Below are 21,907 nucleotides of genomic sequence, written 5' to 3'. Positions count from 1 at the left end.
TTTAAACATGAAATGTGTCAGTTTTTTTATTTTGCTGTGTCTGGCCTCCAAGATGTCTCCATCCATTTTCTCATTCACTGCCCCTTTTTAATTACATTACAATAAAGTTATTACCAATAACTAGCCAGTTGTTTTTTTTATTCAATATTGTTGTATCAAACATTAATAAAAGTAAAGGCATGTGATACCACCCCACAAACCAAGCTACTGTAACCACAACGGCACATGGCAACTAAAATGGTACAATTTATGACTCCAGACAAAACATTCTCGCACATAACTTACCTCAAGTGGACCTGAAGAAAAAAATAAAAATATATTTAATATAAAATTAGTAAATATAAGTGAATCACAGCTTGTTAAACAAGTGTTTTTTATTTAATGTTACACACAACATACCCAAACACTCAATCAACCAGCAAGAGTTCTCTTTGAACGTTTCAAAGAGGAAACACTTATTTACATAGACTGTAATAGAAACCTTTTACCAAATGTTCTCTTTTGATACAAGAGTTCCAACACTTCCAACATGCCAGTTTGCAAGAGACTTTAAAGAGGCATGAAGAGACCCGGAGTGGGAGTCCAAACCAAACTTTTATTTGTGTGCTGGGTAAAGGGGGGTCAAACCTATGCTCAAATGGTTTTTGAAACTTACCAACAGGACATACTTCTGTGAAAACAAAAGAAATCATCTTATTTCTGAGTACATATAAGGAGCAGAATCTTCCCCTCTAGACATTTCAGACATGTGGTGTGGTCATAGATCTGTCCTATGGAATTCTTTTTTTTTTTTTTCTTCAAAAGATTTTGGCACTTTTCTGGACTAAAGAACAAGACTATGTGCCACATATGTTTTCTTTGCAGAGGCCTGCAACATTGTTCAAGAGGTTTACCAGAACAGAGGGAGGGGAAACTTAAAAACCAAAACAAATTGTGATCAGAAAATCACAAGAGAGGGTGATGAGAGCATTTAGCAGTATGAGCAACATCTCCAGATTCTGTAATTATTAGAGGGGATTTTTGACAAAAATTTACAAGGAAACATATAGAGTGACTTTCATCAGGAGTAAAAAGACAGAATATGTAGGTTATAGATGGACCAGCAGTCCTTGTAAGCATGATTTCTCAAAAACACCATGATCAGATCTCTCTGCAAACCCAGTACTGCATTGTGTTACGAGGCTCGCTACTGATAGTCGAGGGAATGGATAGACACAAAAATACACATGGAACCAGAGTGAGGAGCAACAGCTTTGTTTTGCTCTGCTTTTTTCACGGCATTTCTAAATACCCCCAGCATTAGTATAGCTGAGATGCACATGTAAAGCTTTCAAATTTAGTACTTTATTATTTTTGTTTGTGTGTGTGTGTTTGTGTGTGCTTGTGTGTGTGTAAAGTGTATGTATCTATGAATATGTACAAAAATAAAGAAAATATGAAGGGCAACTTTTAAAATGGAAAACTAAATGCATACAAGCAGAAAAGGAAGTGTATAGCAGCGACCAATCCTATAACAAAACAAGTGCTCTCTTTTGGCACACACTGCCGTCTCCTTCCTTTATTGGCTCCACCATGCCCTACAATTAAACAATTGCCTGATTGACACTGATGAGAAGCTTGTACATAGACTAAGACGGACAGCTGTGCAACTCAGAATTCGCCAACTTTGCTGCAGTTCCAACAGACTTGCCACAAACAAAATATGACCCAGTCAAATGAAAGTCTATAGTCAATGTTTCTAGATTAGTCTTTAAAACAACACTGAACAAACACGAGTCTCATTTCATTAGTCATCCTTTTCCTTAAGCAGAGAATAACAGTATATGTTGGTGACAACACTTGCATGGGATACACAGTGGAGATAAAGAGGGAAAAAAAACTTCAGAACAGAATGCAATGAACGTAAGGACACAGAACAAAGTTTGAAAAATAAACGTGTCCGCTCCGTAGGAAAGAAGGGATATCCAACCATGATGAATTTCCTTTTCCTGTCCCAGAAAGTCCAATTCCCACTCTGAGCATGAGCAATATTCTCTTTAAATGGGCATGCAGTCCACAGGAACAAACACACACACACCAGAAAAGCCTGTGGAGCAATATCCATTCAGCTGTCGGCTGCTTTGTTAAACGGGGCTAATGGTAACATCAACTGGAGCAAAGGGTTTCAGACCAAGTGTTCTGAGAAGTTGACTGCTTTCCACCTTTTCTTTCCATCTCTACTTTCCTTATCTCCTTCCCCCTTTTCACTTCCTAAGCAACGTAGTTGTACTGGTTAGGATTCTCCTTGTCTCGTTCCATGTAGTCCCTGTCGATGAGCGATTCTATTCTCTTCTTTAAATCAGCAGGCTGAGGAAGAGGGGGAGAAAAAGAGAGAAGCAGAAAGTTACAGTTTGTATTCATTGCAATTTACTGTCAATACAACACAGAAACACAAACTATGCAAACACCTATAAAATAGACACAATGAAGTTTGTTTCAACACAATTTGCTTAATGTAAGCAGTCAATGTTGAACAAGGGTGCATGCTGAGAAAATGGCTCTAAGCATACATCATGTCACCAAATTGCACAGCTTACCAGTTTGCATGCCAATTCATAATCAACACCACAATGACACGTTTTTCACAAGTGAATTCAACAGCCAGTCTCAAAACACTTCAAAGATTATGAAAACGGAACAAAGAATACTTGCTCTCCGTAGGACACCACTCCTTGCTGACATCCACCCAAACACCTACAACGACTACTACTGCTGCTGTAAACTGAAGACACTGCAGTGGTGGAGGACATGGGCAGAGGGGCAGTGGGCAGCATTGAGAGTTGCCCTGGCCTGCCATGAACAGTGTCAGTGATTATACAACATGTAGGAATGAGTGGACGGATCTCACAGATTCAACTCCTCTCCGGTCTCACTCTGCCCTGTGTCATATGTACGTCACCACATCTCTCAGCGATGCACTCCGCCAGCCCAGACCCAAAGCACTCTAGAATGAGAGCAGCCATCTAGCTCCCTCTGCATCAGCACACTGCCCAGCAGTTGTTCTGCTAATTTATACGAGAAATATGACGCAATAGAAGGGCATATATAACAGATTCAGTGTGGACAGAAAGCATTAATGCTACACCACAGTCAGACGCTGACATGTAGTTAGGATAAGTTGCTTTCAGACATAGGTGTAAGTCCACATGTTCTGTGGATATATCAAGCGGTTGGGCCGTATATCTGAACAACATCTCCCGACATTTGGAACTCCGAACTTAGCCAGCTCTTACACTACTCTCCTCCTAGTATTTCAAACAGACATTATGTAAATGAGCGCATGTCTGAACGAAGTGAAGAACAAGCGGAGATTCTGTTCATGTGCGTGTTCCAACCACGTTCAACCTGTTCAACCACGTGAAGATTCTGTTCATGTGCATCGGTGTCGTTCACACATAATGTCCGCATGTAAGCATCATGTCTGAATCACCTGACAAAGATCCGCATATAGTGCGGAGGATATGTCTGAAAACAGCTATAGTATAAGTATAAAGTATATATAAGTATGTATACACTTTTGATCCCGTGAGGGAAATTTGGTCTCTGCATTTATCATAATCCGTGAATTAGTGAAACACACTCAGCACACAGTGAACACAGTGAGGTGAAGCACACACTAATCCCGACGCAGTGAGCTGCCTGCTACAGCGGCGCTCGGGGAGTGAGGGGTTAGGTGCCTTGCTCAAGGGCTCTTCAGCTGTACTGGTCGGGGTTTGAACCAGCAACCCTCCAGTTACAAGTCTGAAGCGCTAACCAGTAGGCCACGGCTGCCCCTATAGAGGGTATGAGAGTTTTCTAGAACACTCATCAGCTTGTCAATGTCTGTAATGTTGTCGAAAAACAATAGTACTGCATGTTGGGGCATGTTGGATTATTGGATGGAACTGCAAAAAGAAATGATCTTTTAGTCTGCTTTGCGGTGTTCCTACTGCTCTGCTCATACATACAAGTCACTCACAATAGTATCCATCACAATAAGACTCATCGTAGCAAAGTAACCAAGTAAATATTCCGAGTATGGAATATCACTTGGGTCAACCTTAAAGAAACATTTCTCCAGGTTACCAATGTGATAACTTTCTTTCTGAGCATGACCAGTCTAGTTCTATGAAGAGTGTAAGCTCACCTTCACTGGGAACTTGAGTTGATTATAGACCTCTGACACCAAAAGGTTGTGGCTGAGAGTCTTCCTCATTTTCATGATGCGGACGATGGCTGCGTCAATCTGGTACTGCCGGTCTTGGAAGACCCTCTCAGTAGTGCTGGCTTGTTCCTCCACCTACGGGAAACAGATTTTTCCACCGTGAGACCACCAGTGACCTCACAGATCAGCAACAACACGCTAATCAACAAGAGTGTGGATGAAGTGGGACAAGGTACCGTCTCTTTCATTTGGATCTGGTTGATCTTGATCCTGAAGAGCTTGTGTTTGAAGTCATCATTGCAGGAGAACTTGTCACCATCTTCCACATCTTTGCTCTTGGGGATTTTGGTGAGTACACGGGCTTTCCCACAAGCCAGGGACTGCAGAGTCCGCCTGAGTTCACTGTCCTCTGTACATACACACATTAAGCAGTCCAATCAATAGAAACAAGTTTAAATCATACAACAGGACTTTTATAATGTATCTATATAAAGTACATTTAGCTATATATTCATCAGGGAATATCATAAATGTTCAGTCTTTATACAAACCAATTCCTGTTGCAAGTTTAATGTCCTCCAAGGAAAACTCCTCTCCTTCGTTGAACATAAGTAGCACCAGTGTCTGAAACAGCGACACTTGCAGCTCCTTCTTGCCCTATTTTTTTTTTTACAAAAGAAGAGGATTGTAACATTGGAACTGAGATCGATGACAAAAACAAACAAACTTTTTTTGGAGGGGTGGGTTGATGGTCACCTCCTTGAACTCGGCCTTCAGCACACAGTGCCCTAATGTGGACTGCCACTGTAGCTTCCTGCCACTGTGCTTGCCCAGGTAGAACGTTTTGAAGATCTCCTGCAGCTTCACCATCTGTGGTGGAGAGCACAAGCAACATTGGTGGGGTTCCATCTTCATTACAAAGCAACTGCACGGGTGGGTTTCAGAGAACCATCACATACCTCTGGGGGCAGATGGACTTCCATGGGGACGTAGGTAGGCCAGTAGCCCATGGTGAGGATGTTCACTGTCAGCTCAATGTTTCCAGGGATGTTCTGACACTGCATATACTACAGGAGAAAAAGAAATTGGAGAAAAGAATGGAACAAAAATAGGTTTTTAAACACAGAGGTCGCTATGCTTCAGTGAACATACTATATTCAAAGAAACCTGACCATTAACCTGTTTGAACTGCACCATAATATCCTTTGATAATTCCATGTCCTTGAACATGCCTTCTAGTTTGCTGGTGAATGCAGCACCACATTCTGAAACCAGACAAGAGTATGTTCTTATCAAGACTGGATAGACAACAGCTTATGATTAAGTATTGACAATGGCCTATTCACGGCCTAAAATGTAAAAATACTTGCCATGTTTCAATTTTGACAGCATGGACTTCTCTGCATCCACAGAGGCACTCTTTCCTACCAGTAGCCTCTTGGCCAGGTCTTTCTTGTAAAAGGCCTCGAAAACATCTTTGCCTGTAAGACAAAAAAATACACTTAGACACTCATTTTGCCTCTAGTCAATACTCACATGATGCTGCCATAGAAGACACTCACCATAGATAAACCTGAAGATGATCATGATTTTGTCCAGCATTTTCTCTAGCTCCTCATCAGTAGCCTCCTTGTTTCCTGCCCTCAGCTTTGAGTCGACATACTTTGCTAAAAGACACAGAGGATCCATTGAATGTCACAGATATGAGAATGCACAGGATCTTGTGCTGTTTAACCACAACTAAACAAATACATTTGGACATCATGCCACTTAAATGTAACTTAAATGAGGCTGACAGCAACCAACCTATTAGCTCAGCGGGCTTGTTTGGCCGTTTGTTGATGAAGGTCTCAAAGGCCTCCTTCATAGCATTCACAAACTTCTCATTTTTCATGAAGCACACATCAATGATGTAATCCACCTTGTCCTTAAAGTCCAGCAGCTCCTGGACCATGGTCTTGTCCTTCTCAGGGTTGATGACAATTGTGCTTCCGAAGGCCTAATAACAGCACAACATTTTCAATGCCTTAAATTCAAAACAGTGTTATTACATATCATACTTCCTTAACTGAGCGCATACAAATGTGATTCTGACTTCACTCAGCGTAAACTCTTAGCCGCACCATTTACTAGCCAGTGGTGGAGGTGAATAACACCTACCTTGATGTACTCAATCCAGTGATGGAGAAGAGCCTGTACGCCCCCTCGTACACGACTGAAGAGCTGGTAGAGGAGGGACAGGTCCTGGATCCGGTTCTCGTCCAGCAAGTGATTCAAACCTACAGCAATACCCAATGAGTTGTCAGAGCCTCTCACATCACCCGCATTATCAACATTGTGTTGTGCTAGTAACCACACTGGTGATAACCACTGACCCAGAATGATGATTTGGTAGAGAACAAGTTAAACATGCAATCATGTATCTATTGTTGGATCATTTTAGCAGTATCATCTTTGCAAGGCAAAGACCAATCAATTTCATCCCATGTATATGCAGATGTTATTGTGAAGAGACAAAACTCCTCTATAACGGGCCTCAGACTATGTGCAGCAAACCAGACCATGTCAAGCAAACTATGTTTAAATTATGTGTAACCAGTGTGTTTGGCAAAATCGATATTAGAAATGCAAATACAAATTATGCTGAGACTAAGACAAAATATTACTAAATACACTATCCTCAGTAAGAATTAGAAACAAAAGAGTACATACTCTCGCCCATATCCAACTCTAAAACAACAGTTCATTTGAAATTGGAGACCAGCACCTTTCTGTAAGATTGCCGTCAGATGCTCCCCCAGAAGCTGTTTTTCCACAGAGGCAATCAGCGGTTTTCTGTTGGGAGAGGACAAGGATGGTAAGATAGACCATAAACTAATTTGATAGAAATCAATGAGATGGGCATTTGAAAATATTACTGTGTGCTCTGGTCCAAATAAGTTATGACCCTGTCCGCCTCCTCTTCCAAACGCTTGTTGACATGATGAAGGTACTCTGGAACCTGGAAAAATATTTCAGAGCTTAACTGAAATTTCATAGCATTGCACGCTAGCTACCAGTTAGCAAACATTGATATCCATGTCATGGTTGCTGAACATCCATATGCCATCCTTACACAGAAATACTTTGGAAAAGATTTTTGAAAGACTACAGTCTCAGACCCTCTCACATCTAAAGACAAGTCATAGAGTTTTTAGTCACAGTGTAGTCACAGGCTAGTCTCAGACTAGGATTTGCAACGACTAAGGATCTTGCAGGGTCAATATTTACAAGACTGCAACTAGATTCCTTTAAATGATTTACCATTGTGCACTAGATATCAACAGGAACTCAAACGATAGCCTACTCATATCAAAGTCATATGTTCGTGTTCCTGCAGCATTGTTTCATGTGTGACATCCCTAACAGATATGTAGTTGTTCTGTCATATGGAAAAGCTGACTAATCATTTATGAGAAACGAAATAACAAATAATCATATAGGCTACAGCTGTCGTCTACTTTGCCCCTTCCTGTTTGGTGTCGGCCTTATATTGTATGCATAGAGAGAAATAAATAAATAAATACCTCTCTCTCTTGCATCAGCCTCTGTCCTTCTGTGGCATATAGGCGATTCGTCTCCTCCAAAAAGCGCTGCTCAAACGAGTCCTGGTAAATCTAATCAAAGGATGGGAACAAAAGTGTCACTGAAGCCTTCGCTCACCTCTTGCCATAAGTACCACAGAAAATCACAACTTCAAAAAACCCTTAAGTAGGGATGCACGATATATCGGCAGCCGATATATTATTGGCCGATAAGTGAAAAAATGAAAATATTATTATCGGTCCGATAACAGAATTCTGGCCGATAATTTGCGCCGATATTTTTTAAAGTCCTAATTTAGGCCTACGTAAAGTCCGTCTGGCTACACTGAGCTACTTGAGCTTGGTTGGCTATACTTTTTCCTCAATATAATGTCAGCGGTGTGAATGTATTTCACCACTCAAAACCGTTCATTTGGGAATCTGTGCATCTCAAAATCCTCTCGTGAATGATCCGCCATTTAACCTTACCAGAGCGGAGCTCAGCCCTATCTAGAGCCGTCTTGTGCTGGTGTGTTTGCACTTTACCGCGCTGATCGGGGAAACAAATAAACAAACTCGTTAGTGGGACAAGTACATAAGTAGGCCTAGTTCTAAGTTGTGTTTTAGTATTATATTTGCATTACTTTAGCTTGGGTTTTGTATTATTACCTAGAAATATACTAACCATCCACTCACAAACTCTGATTTGGTCGCTATACTGTAGCTTATTCCCAGCTGAGCCGTTTATGAGTGTTTAGTCATAAATGAAAACGATTCATACTCTCTAGCCACTCACTCGCAATTCACTGACGTCAGGTTCACTTAAAGGAGCCACACATACTGTAGGGCTAGGCTACTGTTATGTTGACTGCTGTACTATTGAGGACTATTATAAGTTCTGTCCATCATTTGGTGGTAGGTAAAATTACTGCAATAAAATTATGCTTATTAAATGCTTTCCCCAAATTACTTTTCACAATTTTTTTCAAGAGTAATATTATCGGTTATCATATCGGTATCGGCCACAACAAACCAATAAATATCGGTTATCATTATCGGCCCTAAAATTCCATATCGGTGCATCTCTACCCTTAAGCAATCAAAACTACCTCAATAAGACTGGTTTTATATGCAACTGTGGGAAGAGAAAGGACTGGAACATGAAGACTTTCCTATTTCATGGACTCTGCTATGATTTTATGCTGTGATTGTTCTACGATTCAGTTGAATTCAACCCTTTCCAGCCATCTGACGGTAAATTAAAACTCTAATCCACCTTTCCATCAGTAAACATGTGCATATGTGTGAAATGTGACTTCAGTACTGTGGTGATGAAAGCACATGCATTCAGTTTATAACTTTAGTCAAAGCCTTGACAATCCAGAGCATGTGAAACTGATGTGACAAAGGCCCCATGTGGACAGTGGTGTCTCTACCTGCAGATCAGAGAGCATGCTGAGGAGGCTCCGGAGCAGACTGCGGTCCACAGCCTCACCGCTCCGCTCCCTCTCGATCAGGAGCAAGATCCCAGAGATAGTCTTGCTCTGCACCTTCATATCGCTGATAATGTGGAACCGGAAAAGCTCCAAGCCCATGTCCCTAAGGGCAGGAACAAAAAAAGTCAGCCAACAATAATCTGGAATACCCAGAACAGTGGCGAGTTCCAGAGCATGGTTAACACAAGGAACGAAATCTTCAAATCCACAGAGCTGTACAAGACCTGTAGCTGTGTTGCACAATGTTTATGTCAAAAAATAAACACATACATAACACTCACCAAATTGATGGTAGCATTGAATTTTGTAAAACATAAGTGCGGTCCAAAAACAAAAATATACTTCTAATCATGATCTGTTAAAAGAGAAGAAGAGAAGACATCTATAGTGAATCGTATATGCAGAAACGGTATCTTCTCCTGCATTGTATTTCACTTAGAGGAACTCCATGGGCTTTGTTCCTAACGCAATTAAGGGGTTTAAAGATAAAGAATTATTGTCCTTACCATTTGTCTACAATGATCCTGCCAACATTTATCAATCTTCTTCAGGAAAAGAACACTGTCCAGTGCATCCGTGAGGACTGAGTTAAGGGTCTTCAAGACATTCATATCTTTAAATCTGTTTCACAACACGTGTTACTATGGTCTCAGTTTTCAAATATTAATTCATTAGTACTTACTGTTACAAGACCATTCTATTATATTCACACTGCCACTACTACCAGATCAAAACACAACAAGAAACATGGATAGGGATGTCTTGAAAAGGCTATCCAAGACTAAAAAGGATATTCTCTGAATTGGTCGATCTGTGCCTTGATGTGATCTTCACACACAGACCTAAGTTGTTTGTAGAGCTTTGATGATATTTTATGGGAGCAAAGATTTTCAACTGCCTAAACACAGGAGAATGTTTTTAACAATTAGGACACATTTTCATAGTACACTTGACCACACATATTTACTGAATCTGAAAGCGCAAATTCTACTAAGTGAATTCCATGACCCTACCTGGTACAGCTCCTCCAGATTGTACTTTATCGAAGTGCTGTTCTGAATGGCCTCGACAGCCTCCTTCAACTTTTGCCAGGTCTCTTGTGTGTAGTTCTCTGGTAATTTGGGTTTTTCTGCAATTGGGTATTGTTGTCAATTTAAACATTATTTTTAGAAAACTTAAATTTCAAGGCAAAGGTATCTAAACTTGAAACTGTCTTTTAAACAATCCCTTTGTAATCATTTTGTAGGATCTGTTGCTGTTTATGCAGCACATTTGCTGATTAATGCACTAATATGTTTCATATGTTGACTGTTTGTTGTCTTTGTGTGAAGTGCTTTGATTGCTTACTATACTTACTAGCATTACTATACTTACTTTACTTACTAAGCTATATAGTTAAAACACTGAAAACAGGGGGCGCTGTGGCGCAACAGGCTACAGCGCCCATACCATGTACGGGTCCAAGTGCCCACGGGGACCCAGGTTCGAGTCCGGCCTGCGGTCATGTCCCAATCCCACCCCATCTCTCTCTCCCACTCCTTCCTGTCTATCTTCACTGTCCTATCCGAATAAAGGCAAAAAGCCCAAGAAATATACTTAAAAAAAACTAAAAAACTAAAAACAAATGCTAAGTGCCAGTTGCTTAAAGAGATTTTAGGCAGTCTTGGTAAAATCAGTCAAGGTCCTGGTTTACACCTGGTTGTAAACAATGTATCTGAAGTGTTATTCCAAAGGAAGGAAGCCTCCCCCAGTTAAAAGACTGATTTCAGAAGGTGGAGAGGAAAAAACATGCTCATCCTTCCACACATAAACGATTAAACGATACTTAATGAACCCAGGGCTAGGACTTCCCTAGTTTCACTCATCCTGGCTGAAGTTAGTAGTGTCCAGATCTGATGTTTTATCTAAATCCAATTTTACCACACTGTCACAGAGTTCCCACTGTAAGACAAATGTAAAATTCCATGCCTTTTCCCTGACAAAAAATCTGAATTATGACTGTCCGCGTCTTTACCAACTAACTGCTGAAAATGAAACTGGCCAAAAGGACCACTTGACTGCACTAGCACTGTACCCATAACAACCAACAGGCCCTCTGCACCATGCACATTAAGTTGACTCTACTCAGCAGATAGGATACCTTGATGGAGAACATTCTCAAAAAGCCTGCATTCCCAGTTGATGCCTGTACTAGATCAATTGTGTGTGAGGTCTGGAGGGGCTGCACTTGCCCTTTTCCTATCAACGTCTATCAGTTATACAAAGAACATTTTTAGACAACTTCTAGGTCTACACTATTAGACTAGGCACAGGGACATACTGATGAGGTTCAGACCCGTGAAACGCAGTTGAACACTACTGCAATTAAAACTTCGCTATTTGATGTACATCTGTGTTAAGATCTTGACCCATGGGCATCTGACATACGCGTTAGCTACTATGTGACAACTTGACGTACCTTTGAAGTTCTTGATGACTAGTTTTTTTGCGGCTCCCGGTTTACTGTTAGAAAACGTGGTGGATCCGGTGGATTTCGTCAGTCCGTTTGCGTGGTGCCCAACACCTCCAGCCAAGAACACATTTTTAGTTTTATTAGAACACGATGCAGTCGGTGAAGACTCTTCAGCCATTTTCACATCCAGTCCAATGATTTCTGCTGGATCTTCGAACCTTAACTTCTTCTGAATATGCTGGGAGGTGGAAGAACAGGACGAAGAAGAATTGCAAATGGCTTTTGGGGACGAAGATATTGAATCGATGTCTTCTTTCTCAGAGCTATTTATTTTTCTCTTCTTAGAAGACGTAAGACTACTATCGCTATTAACATCAGAAGCTGCCGGTCTAGCCTCTTGGGTTGGCGGTGGGGGATTAGGGGAAGGTAAACCTGTTGGAAACATGAAAAAAATAAATACAAATCAAATAGCCAGCCTACTAATACTAAACCCCCGCGCGTGTCGATGGTGAACGCTTTGTATTCTCTGGCCTTGTGATACGAAATTCCAAATGACCAGTCCAATCTATGCTCAGCAAGAAAGAGACAATAAATTGAAAACTGCAGCTCCACTTGGATCCTCTCTTTCTTGTTATTGCTGGCAGAAGAAAGATGGTTGATTACTGCTTCCTCTTGGCCACTGTCGTGCGGCTTTCGCAAGTTTACACGATGGTATTTTTACACCAATAAACAGCTTGCTCATCCAAGTAGTATAGCCATTTGTGTATGCAGTAGCTCGAGACCCTAAATAGTGACAAAAACTCTAAAAGTAAAACACAAGTTCAAAAAGCGCCACAATGACCCAGCGGAAGTACTTAACCCCCACACGATAATGCTGCAAAAGTGGATGTGCTCTAACGTTAGCGTTGCCGTTCGTGTATGGTGTTAGCCAATGACATCTAGCTCAGTGGTGTTAGCGCTGCTAGCCTAGCCCAAGTAGTGCTATCTATGGCTGTTATAACCACACAAATAGGTTGACTCGATGGGCTACATGCGGCTACATGTAGGAAAATGTGCCACATGGCGGCGCCATCCCCGTATCTATTTTGAGTAAATGCCACTGTCGATGGTAGTATCTATGGTACTTCAGTTATTTCCACCAATTTAAAGAAAAAGTCTACACAAAATAAATAACGTTAACTAACATAATCTGTCTCATCAAAAGTTCTGTTTTCACTGTCATTTCACTGCATCAACGATAAAGACCAGACAAAAAACAACAAACTAATCAGCTAACATTACTGTTGCATAAGGGAATGTCTTGTAATACCTTAGCGTTAATGTCTCACCATCATTCATCTTGTTCTCGAAGAGTCTTAACAAGTTTAGCTACGTTACTTTTTCCATATAACACTGATAATATTTCTTCTGAGGGGGTCAGAAAACTCGTCTGAAGTGTCTGACGTTACGTTACAAGCCTTGCAAAGTTCTTAACGTTAGCTAGTTAACGTCACATATCAGTAACGTTAATCACGATGTGTTGCGTGTTAGAAATAGATTCAATTGAGATGTTAAATTACGTTGAGTTCATCACATAGTATTGCTGTCGCTTACACTACAACCCTAAGTTGCTACCATAGTCTATAATTACTGAAGCGTCGAAAAATTCTAACATTTGGTCATTTAGCTTTGTACTTTACCAGCTAATGTTATCTACCTTACGTTACCGGGAGTTTACTTCCAGATAGCCTCTGATTGGCTAAAACGAAGCTTGTCTCTGCTTACGCATGTTGTTTCTCAAGTCATATGACTGCCATCATCCTCCTGTACAGCACACACAGCTAACTGAAATCGAAGCAAGATTCAGCCCCAGCAGTGGTCACAGTCGCACTTAGTCTCAGCCATCCGCGCGGTCTCTAAAATTAAACGTTAAAAACATGTTTCGCCACTTTTGCCTAACGGTGCTTCTGGTCATAGCCAGTGGTAAGTACACAACTCTGTATGGTTATTTGTTCTTACTTCATCAATCTCAGAATAAAAGTTTTCTTGCCTCGTCACTTCAGGCCTTGCCTTGGAAGAACCAATCTGCTAGCTAGCTTGCTGGCTAATATTTTGCTACGCAAAACTGTTGCTAGCTAGCTAACGTTAGCCAGGGAACCTCTTTTAGGCGACGGCATAATACATTGTTTTGTTACTCTGGCTTTTGTAAACAATCGGCCTTTACTAAGATTCACCAAAGTAATGATAATTAGAGTAAGCATATATTGTTCTTCCAAATCGTTCAGAAAAGTTTTTACATTTATGATAGCCGATATCTGAATCAGGTTGTGTTAACTAGCCAGATGCTGCGAGCTAAAATGCTAGAAATAAAATTCGTTACATTAGCTGTTATTAAAACGAGATTTATTGTGGCCGTGCTTGTGCTCTCGTTCTGTTTAAAATTAATTGGTAAAATTATAACTAAAGTAGTGTCATAGTCGAATCACTCTAGCTCTGTTTTGTAATGTTAATTGATGTTGAAAACAACATGACAGGTTGTTGTAAGTTAATGTCTCTGGATTTTACATTAATGGTGACGTTCATTTGAGTGACTTGTTACGGTATTGTCCCCTCACATAACCAGGTAGCTCAAGAAATCGGACAGTTCAGTATTTGATTCGTGCTATGTTCAGGTGCCCTGGCCTGTGCATTATTGTGGTGTAGTAAATCTAAGGATCGATATAGCCTACCGACTAATGTGACGTTAACGTTGTTCAATTTTGCATAGCCAGTTCTGAGTTAAATATTTTTCTACCGGCTGTGCCCGGGTCTTATCTAACATGTGAAGAACATGTGATTGTGGTAAGAATTGGCAGTGAGTTCTCCGAGGTCATGTGACAGGTTTTTAAAACCAGGAGATGCAAACCCTCTGGGTTACTAATTAGCTTATTCACTGTGTGACAGTCTTTTATGTGAACTTAGGTGTCAGTACTGTATAACCGTCTTGTCATGTGTCAGTCCTGGCTGTGAACAGGAAGTAGGTTTATAGTTGCGGTAGACTGATATGCTTGAGGCTTTGGTCACAAAAGCCTTACTGTTTCTTGCTACCTTTCTAGTATATTTTGCCCGGAAATCTTTTAAAAATGATGCCACTTTCTAAGGCAGTTGTCGTTCTGTTAGTAATGCCTGCTCAGTCTGCTCTATGATGAATACGTGCTAGTCATAGCACCTTCATTTCAGCACCTTCTATTGAGCTCTTAAATATTTATATGAATATTTTGTATTTTAGCCTACTGTTCCATAGTTTTGCTGTTGCATACAATAATCCACATGAACTTTGATACATCATCCCATGAAACTGTGACTGCATTGTGACCGGACTGATTGCTCCTCTTGCCTTCTTAAAGTTAATGCATTTAATCTTACACCAGAATTGTATTTCTTGCATCCTACAGGTAAACTGAGTTCAACTCAATCCACAGTCGCCACCACCATCGCCGCTACCACAACCACCGCTACCACAACCACCACCACCACTGCTCCAATTCCTACTACTACTACAGCTGCTGCAAATACAACCACCCTTGCTCCAACTCCTGCAAATACAACCACCCTTGCTCCAACTCCTGCAAATACAACCACCCTTGCTCCAACTCCTGCAAATACAACCACCCTTGCTCCAACTCCTGCAAATACAACCACCCCTGCTGCAAATACAACCACTCCAGCTCCGACCAATGCCACTACAACTGCCCCTCCGCTGCCCAACCCCAAAACTGGAAACTACACTCTTAAACCAAATGTCAACGCCACTGCCTGCATTTTGGCTAGAATGGGCCTGCAAATCAGCTTTAAGCAAGGCGCAGTAAGTTTCATCATTTGGATCAGTAGAAAATCTTATCTAAGGTCATGTTATGACTGTGTTTATGGTGCATGAGTTACAGGTGTTTTAGAATTAAGAGCCAAATAAATGTATGTTTGTGTGTCCAAGGATGCCCAGAGCTTCAACCTGGATCCTGCAGTGACCAATGTGTCTGGATCATGTGGCAGTAATGGCAGTGACTCCATCCTCATCCTCCAGTCTGACACAATCTACATGGACTTTGGCTTTTCTAATGTGAGTTACTTCATGTGCATGGTGTGCGTTTTGCATAATGTAAAATCATGTTTACTGTTCAGACAACTGCTGGGGCAAAGTGCATTATTGGACTTGCTCTGATTTAGTTTTTGTGGTTCTGCAGGTGTCAAACCGATTTCGCCTACATTCACTGAATGTTAATGTGACTGCTAGTGGTAAGCCATTATTCAATATGACTCCAGATCACATGCCTGCTCTTTCTTTTTTGTACTCTCCTATCCCGTTCATAGGGTCTTCTCTCATGTATGTGCTTTTGTGGTTTTCAGGGGTCAAATTCACAGTTACCAATTCCAGCTTGTCTCTATGGGAAGCATCTGTGGGGAGTTCCTACATGTGCAAGAAGGAACAGAGTGACGAGATCACAAGCTCCGTCACCCTCCACACCTTTGACCTGCAGATCCAGCCTTTTGGGGTGGAGGATGATCAATTCAGCACAGGTATGACGTTCTTCCATCTAACTTAAGACATTCCTTCATGGACCAGTGTTTCCATGTAGCCAGTGAGGATGTGAGTGGTCTTGCAATAGTGTGATATGATGTCATGCTGGAGGTGTTGAGATTATCACATGGTCCACAGGCCCCCTCACTGTGTGCTCACTCATTTTCTCTCTATCTGCAGCCCATGAATGTGCAATGGATGACTCCAGCATCTTAATCCCAATCATTGTTGGTGCCGCTCTGGCCGGCTTGATTCTCATAGTAGTGATTGCTTACATGATTGGTCGAAGAAAGACCTATGTTGGATATCAGACACTGTAAAGCAGTCACTGACTTCCTAATGTTGATCTCCCCTCAAAGAGCCCAGGCTTGGGGATGGGTTGGGATGAGGGGAAGGGTGGGGGGAAGGGTGGGGGGAGAGGGGGAGGTGAGGGAGCCTGATCCTGGATAAGAGCTGCAGGTTTTAGTGCAATCTCATAATTGGCAGTTGGCCCCTCTGCATTAAATTCGTATTGACAAATGCAGCAGTATGACAAAGAACTGATGTGCAGTTCAAATCATGAGGGCCCTGCGGCATTCCAGGACCAGGACCCACCCCCCTACTTGCACATATACATTCATTTTGTTTTATTTTATTTTTCTGCTTATCATTTGTTTCTTTTGTTGCTTTTCAGTTTTTATGTCCCTTTTCAAGTGTGTTCAGGAAGCAAGTGCACAGTCTCTATTAGCTACCGTCAACAAGTTTCACCTAACCATGTCTAATGATGCAGAACATGGAAAGCTTATTCATATAGGAATTGAAACAAACAAATCCTCTATCAAATCACATCAGATTGTTCACTTGCTTCTTTCTCCCAACATTCCTTTTTTCATTTAAAACCCACATGTTTTAATTGTGTTCATTTCATTAAGCCACATGATGTTGATTTGGTTAATTTCACCTGATTGATTGAAGCTAAAAATTGCTGCAAAAATGGATCCTGGGGGACATACATTTGTATTTAATTTTGACTGGAACTAATCCTAACAGAGCTGATTCAGCTTTTTGTGCAATCATTGTTCCAAGTCGCATTTAATCAATTGCCAGTAATTTCCTTGATTTTTGCATGTGTGAGACATACGTCTTTTACTCTTGTACATTACCCTAAGATTGAATTGGCAGAAATATCCTTCATAGCATCTATAGATTAAGGGTGTACAATTTTTTTTTATTTTTGATGTGAATCGATGTTAGCCAGTTTGCAAAATCTCATTGTGAGACTAATTTGATGCAGCATTTTGCCACAAAATTTCTCTATGCATTATGAGATCCACAATTTTCCTGGTAAGTCTCAGGCCTAACTGTGGTGATAACAGTGAGGGAATGTGGCCAGTTATTAAAGTTATATAAATTATAGTTGGCTACATTTTCCCCACATCTGAGTACTTGTTTTGGCATTAGGCTTTTTAAAAAAGGGATAGCGTTGTAAATTGTGGTATTTAAGCAGTTGCTTGCAGATATGTTTTTATATAAATGTATTCAAAGGACACTCCACATTTGGTAAAATATGCTGCTCTGCAACACTTGTGAATAGCCTTTGCAACAGTTGTGCACACGGATCTCCGAACATAATAATATGGTAACTGGACATTGGTGTGGGGACTGTAGCGTGTGTATTTTTGCGTTGTAAATGGGTAAGTGTATAGTGATATTACCCTCGATTTTAGAAAGGTGTGATCATCTGCATTTTTCACAAGACTGACTTTGCTGTGGGGTGCTTGTGTTCTTTCAATCTCTCAAAATCAGGCGCTGTGTGTTTTTGCCCCAGATTGTTTTCCATTTCAGAAGTGCTCATGTAAAAATGTATGGCTTTTGATTAAATTTTTGCTTCTATGTGAAGTGTTGAAATTGAAATGGTCCTCAAAATATACAAATTCACCACCACCACACTTGCTGTATTGACATCCATTTCCTTTAGCTGGGGACAAAGTCCACAGGATTGATTTCCAAAAATGTGCCTTTTCCAGAGCAGACCGTTTCTGACGTATCCGGCACTTTAAAGGAGGTGTGATCCTGCTAAAAGGGAATTCCCATTACTGGACACCTGCTCCTTCCAAAACCATAGATTCTTTGTGACCTGGCAAAATATGAAACTGAAATGTGGATTGGGTTGGCAAAGCAAACACTTTAAGTTTTGAAAGTGATGTAAAGTGTTCAGTTTGCTTTTCAGTTTCATATTAAGGTTAGGGGATCTGACTAAGTGTTTTTTTATCATTGTAAGTGTTCCCCATGGCATCAAATGAAAATAGTTTCTGTCAGTGCATTTTTAGTTGCAGTAAGTCAATAAAATGTGATATAGAAACTTCTGTGTATTTAGTGTTGACAGTCAGCCGAGGCTACTTTTGACCTTCAAAATAAAGAGTGTGTTTGACTCTTTGAGTTGTGTAATAACCGTTTTCTTTTTTGCCAGATTTTAGACTGAATGTGTTTTTGCAATCTCTTTACCCTTGCTTTCTTTATTCTTATCCAGTGGAGGATTGCCAGGCTGATGCGGAAAGCTACATTGTCCCAATAGCAGTGGGAGCTGCCTTGGCTGCTCTTATTCTTATAGTATTGGTGGCCTATTTCATTGGGAGAAGGAGAAACCAAGCCCAAGGCTATGAGTCTTTCTAAGTCACACATCCTGAATCTAGGATCATTTTGATGAAATGTTCACTTAATTCTGATCACATTAATACAGCATGACTGTCAGTTACTCTCTGGGCTTGGAAGATGCACTAAGTAGGTTCTTACCCTCTCAGCAGAGCCTAATACTTTCTAGCACATTTTCTTTCAAAATTGCAATGCTCTTTTGGATTTGATTTGATTTGAATGAATTGCAAGGCCACCGTTATCCCCACCCTCCCCCTCCCCTTAAAATGCTAAAATAAAAAAGCAGTATTAAAATGCTGTGAACCTAAACTTTCCTGCCTGATATTAACAGGATTATATAGTTTTATGCTTACCTCCCTCCCACTGAAATCATTTTCAAATCCTAGTTTGCTGGCTAATGCAAGGACACTGTGCATCTAAAGTGATGATGCATTGCTCCTTCTCCCTCTTTTTTTTCTGATGTTACTCACCAATTCTACTCCGATACTCAAATCTCAGAATGTTCTCTATCCAGTAATCACTTATCGTCACCTTTCTCTCTCTCTCTCTCTCTCTCTCCCCCCGCGGCAGCTGAGGAGTGCTTCTTGGACTCTGACTTGAGCTTTCTAGTGCCCATTGCTGTGGGCATGGCACTCAGCTTCCTAATCATCCTTGTACTTATCTCTTACCTGATTGGCCGGAGGAAGAGTCGCACTGGCTACCAGTCTGTATAATTCAGCAGCATCTACCCCACCCCACCCCTACCCCTAACCCAGCTGCCTCTCGACTCTCTCGCTCGCTCACATTCTCTCTCTCTTTCTCTCTCTCTGCCTTTGCCGTTCTTTGTCCCTGCACTCAACTTTTCTTAGATGTATCTTATCCTAGTTTGATTTGGTTGAAATTTGAATTGTATCATATCAGTGCTGGCTCTAGGTGTTTTGGGATCATGAAGTGTTGGAATGTGCAAATAGCCAAGTCAGACTATGACGGAAATTTGGCTGCATTATTAAAGTCAACCAAAAATGTTAAAGGATCATCTCTCCAAATTCTAAAGGGTGGTTTCATGAACCTGGAACACATTAACCCCATAGAGAAAGGTAAGGGGAAGGAAAAGAAAAATGTAAGAGTGTCCTTGTTGACTGATCCAGACCTCTGAATTGTAGAATTGAGCAAATGAGCAATACTCAGCATAAGGGATAGGAGATGTACAGTGCGAATTTGACAACAAGTAGCTGTACTACATGAAGAATACTCGATTGATGTTCTTCATTGCTTTTTTTATATTTACAAACTAAAGTCTGAGTTTAAAAAATAATTGTAGGAAGGGCAAACCTTTATGGTGGTTATAGTTAAATCAAGAAAGGTAGTTCAAAATGTAATGAAAAATGCTGAATGGGTTTATTTCAAAATTTCCAGGTTTAGAAAACCACCTGTGGATATGTAATGCATGAGAAATACATCAGCTGAATGGCTTTCTCTTCCTGAAAAGGTTCTTTAAACAAATCTTTTTATTTGCTCTGTATAATATGTGTAAATTTTATTTTTTGTGTTGTATCAAATTAATGAATAAGGTGAATTGTTTTGAATTACATGACTAATAATTTCAAAGCCCTTGAATGTATGTCATGCACATGTTGAAATTTCTGAAAACCCACTGATGTGGATTGATCACTTAATCGTTGTTGATTTAGTAGCCATGTTTAACCATGTTGTGTCATTTTACTTTTTGCACTTAATACCCTCTGTTATAAAGGGACACTAATCAAACTGACACTTTACTAGCATTTTAAACATTGGTGAATAGACAGTAGATTTGGACTCAGATTGATTTCTCTTGAGGATCCCTCAGGTAAAGGGAGCTTGTGTTGATACAGCAGTAAGTCACATGTCCATGACTTCTGTTGACGTATCTTCACTTTGATTTGATGGAGCTCATCCTCACACATTAAGATGTCGCAACATATTTGTGTTTCACCATATTTTATGGGATTGATTTGGGCCCGAATATCTCAGAACAAGTCGAATCAACTGAGTTTTATCCTTCAAAGGTTTCTCTAAACACAGCGAAAGTGATATTTATCAGTCACAGTGATCACAGAATACTGAAATGTTGTGCCTTTTTGTTGCACTCCCTTGTTTTCCATTAAAATGTCTCGATTAGTTGAAGAATGTCAAGTTAAGTATCCTGTACCATGATGGGAAAATTGAAATAAAATGGCTTCCCTATTTTGTAAACATGACAACTCTCCATCATTAAACCTGAAATGTAGGATGTATTGCTTTATTGAGGGTAAGTATCTGGGTCATGCACGATAAGATCTGTATCTCTAAGTTATTGGGGTATATTTACTCTAAGAAATAGCCACCTGCCAGAGATCATATTGCTCAACCTAGCATTCTATACACTTTGACCAGTAGTAGTGTTATGTTTTGCTGGAGGAGAAATATTGCTGTCATTAGATTTGCATCACTAAGGCAGCCATAAACATGGTTTTCCAGTGGGTTGTAAAACGCTAACACTCAGAAATGGGACATCCACCTCTGACCTTACAGAGAGTTAAAAACAAAACAGCACACCCTGTTTAAATTAGTTAATTCAGTTCCATGTTTATTGTTTACATTTCTATAACATTGAGTGCTTTCGTGTAAAATGTATTCTGGCACACGTTATTGTCTGCCAATGAAATATATAATCTCTGAACTGCCAAGAGATTACGCAGTTTCCAAAGTAAGCCTATCCTTCACCGTCAACATTTGATTGTTCCATGTCAACATTATCAAATACATTAATAAATAATACTGCTGAGTCTCACCAGATATTTCATAACATTAAGAATTGGTCCATATTGTTCTATCTTGTTTGTGCGTGTCTAACATACCTAATATCCATCTGCGGAGAGAGGATTCACATATCCTTTTTTTTTAATTTACAAACTAGCATGGAATGAAACTGCATTTTTTTGGGCAGTAATTTACAGAATTACTTATTAGATTAAAGTAAACAAAACTGTTAACTGCATCATAGAAAGAAATTATTAATTCTAAAGAATAGCAGCCTATTATCTCATT

At 40.3% G+C, this 21,907-nt stretch overlaps 2 protein-coding genes across 5 annotated transcripts; one reads left to right on the top strand and one right to left on the bottom strand.

Moving 5' to 3' along the window:
• Window positions 1–575: 575 nt before the first annotated feature.
• On the bottom strand, window positions 576–13,391 carry cul4b (cullin 4B). Of its 3 annotated transcripts, none has more exons than XM_076292550.1 (21): window positions 13,004–13,391; window positions 11,701–12,126; window positions 10,256–10,371; window positions 10,037–10,140; window positions 9,749–9,818; window positions 9,524–9,597; window positions 9,183–9,345; window positions 7,750–7,839; window positions 7,102–7,184; window positions 6,951–7,018; window positions 6,344–6,462; window positions 5,990–6,182; window positions 5,746–5,850; window positions 5,554–5,664; window positions 5,363–5,448; window positions 5,143–5,250; window positions 4,940–5,053; window positions 4,735–4,840; window positions 4,420–4,592; window positions 4,166–4,318; window positions 576–2,346 (listed from the first exon to the last, which is right to left on the bottom strand). In XM_076292550.1, exons 2-21 carry the CDS (start codon window positions 11,870–11,872, stop codon window positions 2,251–2,253), a joined length of 2,304 nt encoding a protein of 767 aa, XP_076148665.1. In that variant the 5' UTR covers window positions 11,873–12,126; window positions 13,004–13,391; the 3' UTR covers window positions 576–2,250. The 3 variants fall into 3 exon arrangements, with proteins under 3 accessions (XP_076148665.1, XP_076148664.1, XP_076148663.1); XM_076292549.1 differs by having other exon boundaries at window positions 13,023–13,391; XM_076292548.1 differs by lacking the exon at window positions 13,004–13,391 and having other exon boundaries at window positions 11,701–12,724.
• Window positions 13,392–13,493: 102 nt separating this feature from the next.
• lamp2 (lysosomal-associated membrane protein 2) lies at window positions 13,494–19,425 on the top strand. 2 transcript variants are annotated; one of them, XM_076292551.1, is made up of 6 exons: window positions 13,494–13,656; window positions 15,108–15,517; window positions 15,644–15,769; window positions 15,894–15,945; window positions 16,057–16,227; window positions 18,738–19,425. In XM_076292551.1, exons 1-6 carry the CDS (start codon window positions 13,611–13,613, stop codon window positions 18,878–18,880), a joined length of 948 nt encoding a protein of 315 aa, XP_076148666.1. In that variant the 5' UTR covers window positions 13,494–13,610; the 3' UTR covers window positions 18,881–19,425. The 2 variants fall into 2 exon arrangements, with proteins under 2 accessions (XP_076148666.1, XP_076148667.1); XM_076292552.1 differs by lacking the exon at window positions 18,738–19,425 and adding an exon at window positions 16,409–18,646.
• The last annotated feature ends 2,482 nt before the right edge of the window (window positions 19,426–21,907 follow it).

This window comes from Alosa pseudoharengus, unplaced genomic scaffold (assembly GCF_046254945.1).
Source record: "Alosa pseudoharengus isolate Yale_2024_CS ecotype anadromous, Long Island Sound unplaced genomic scaffold, YU_APseudo_1.1 YU_APseudo_1.1_scf_19, whole genome shotgun sequence".
NCBI classification, from domain to species: Eukaryota; Metazoa; Chordata; class Actinopteri; order Clupeiformes; family Clupeidae; genus Alosa; species Alosa pseudoharengus.
Note: the sequence above shows the minus strand (reverse complement) of the source record. Positions and strands in the feature narration are given on the sequence as shown.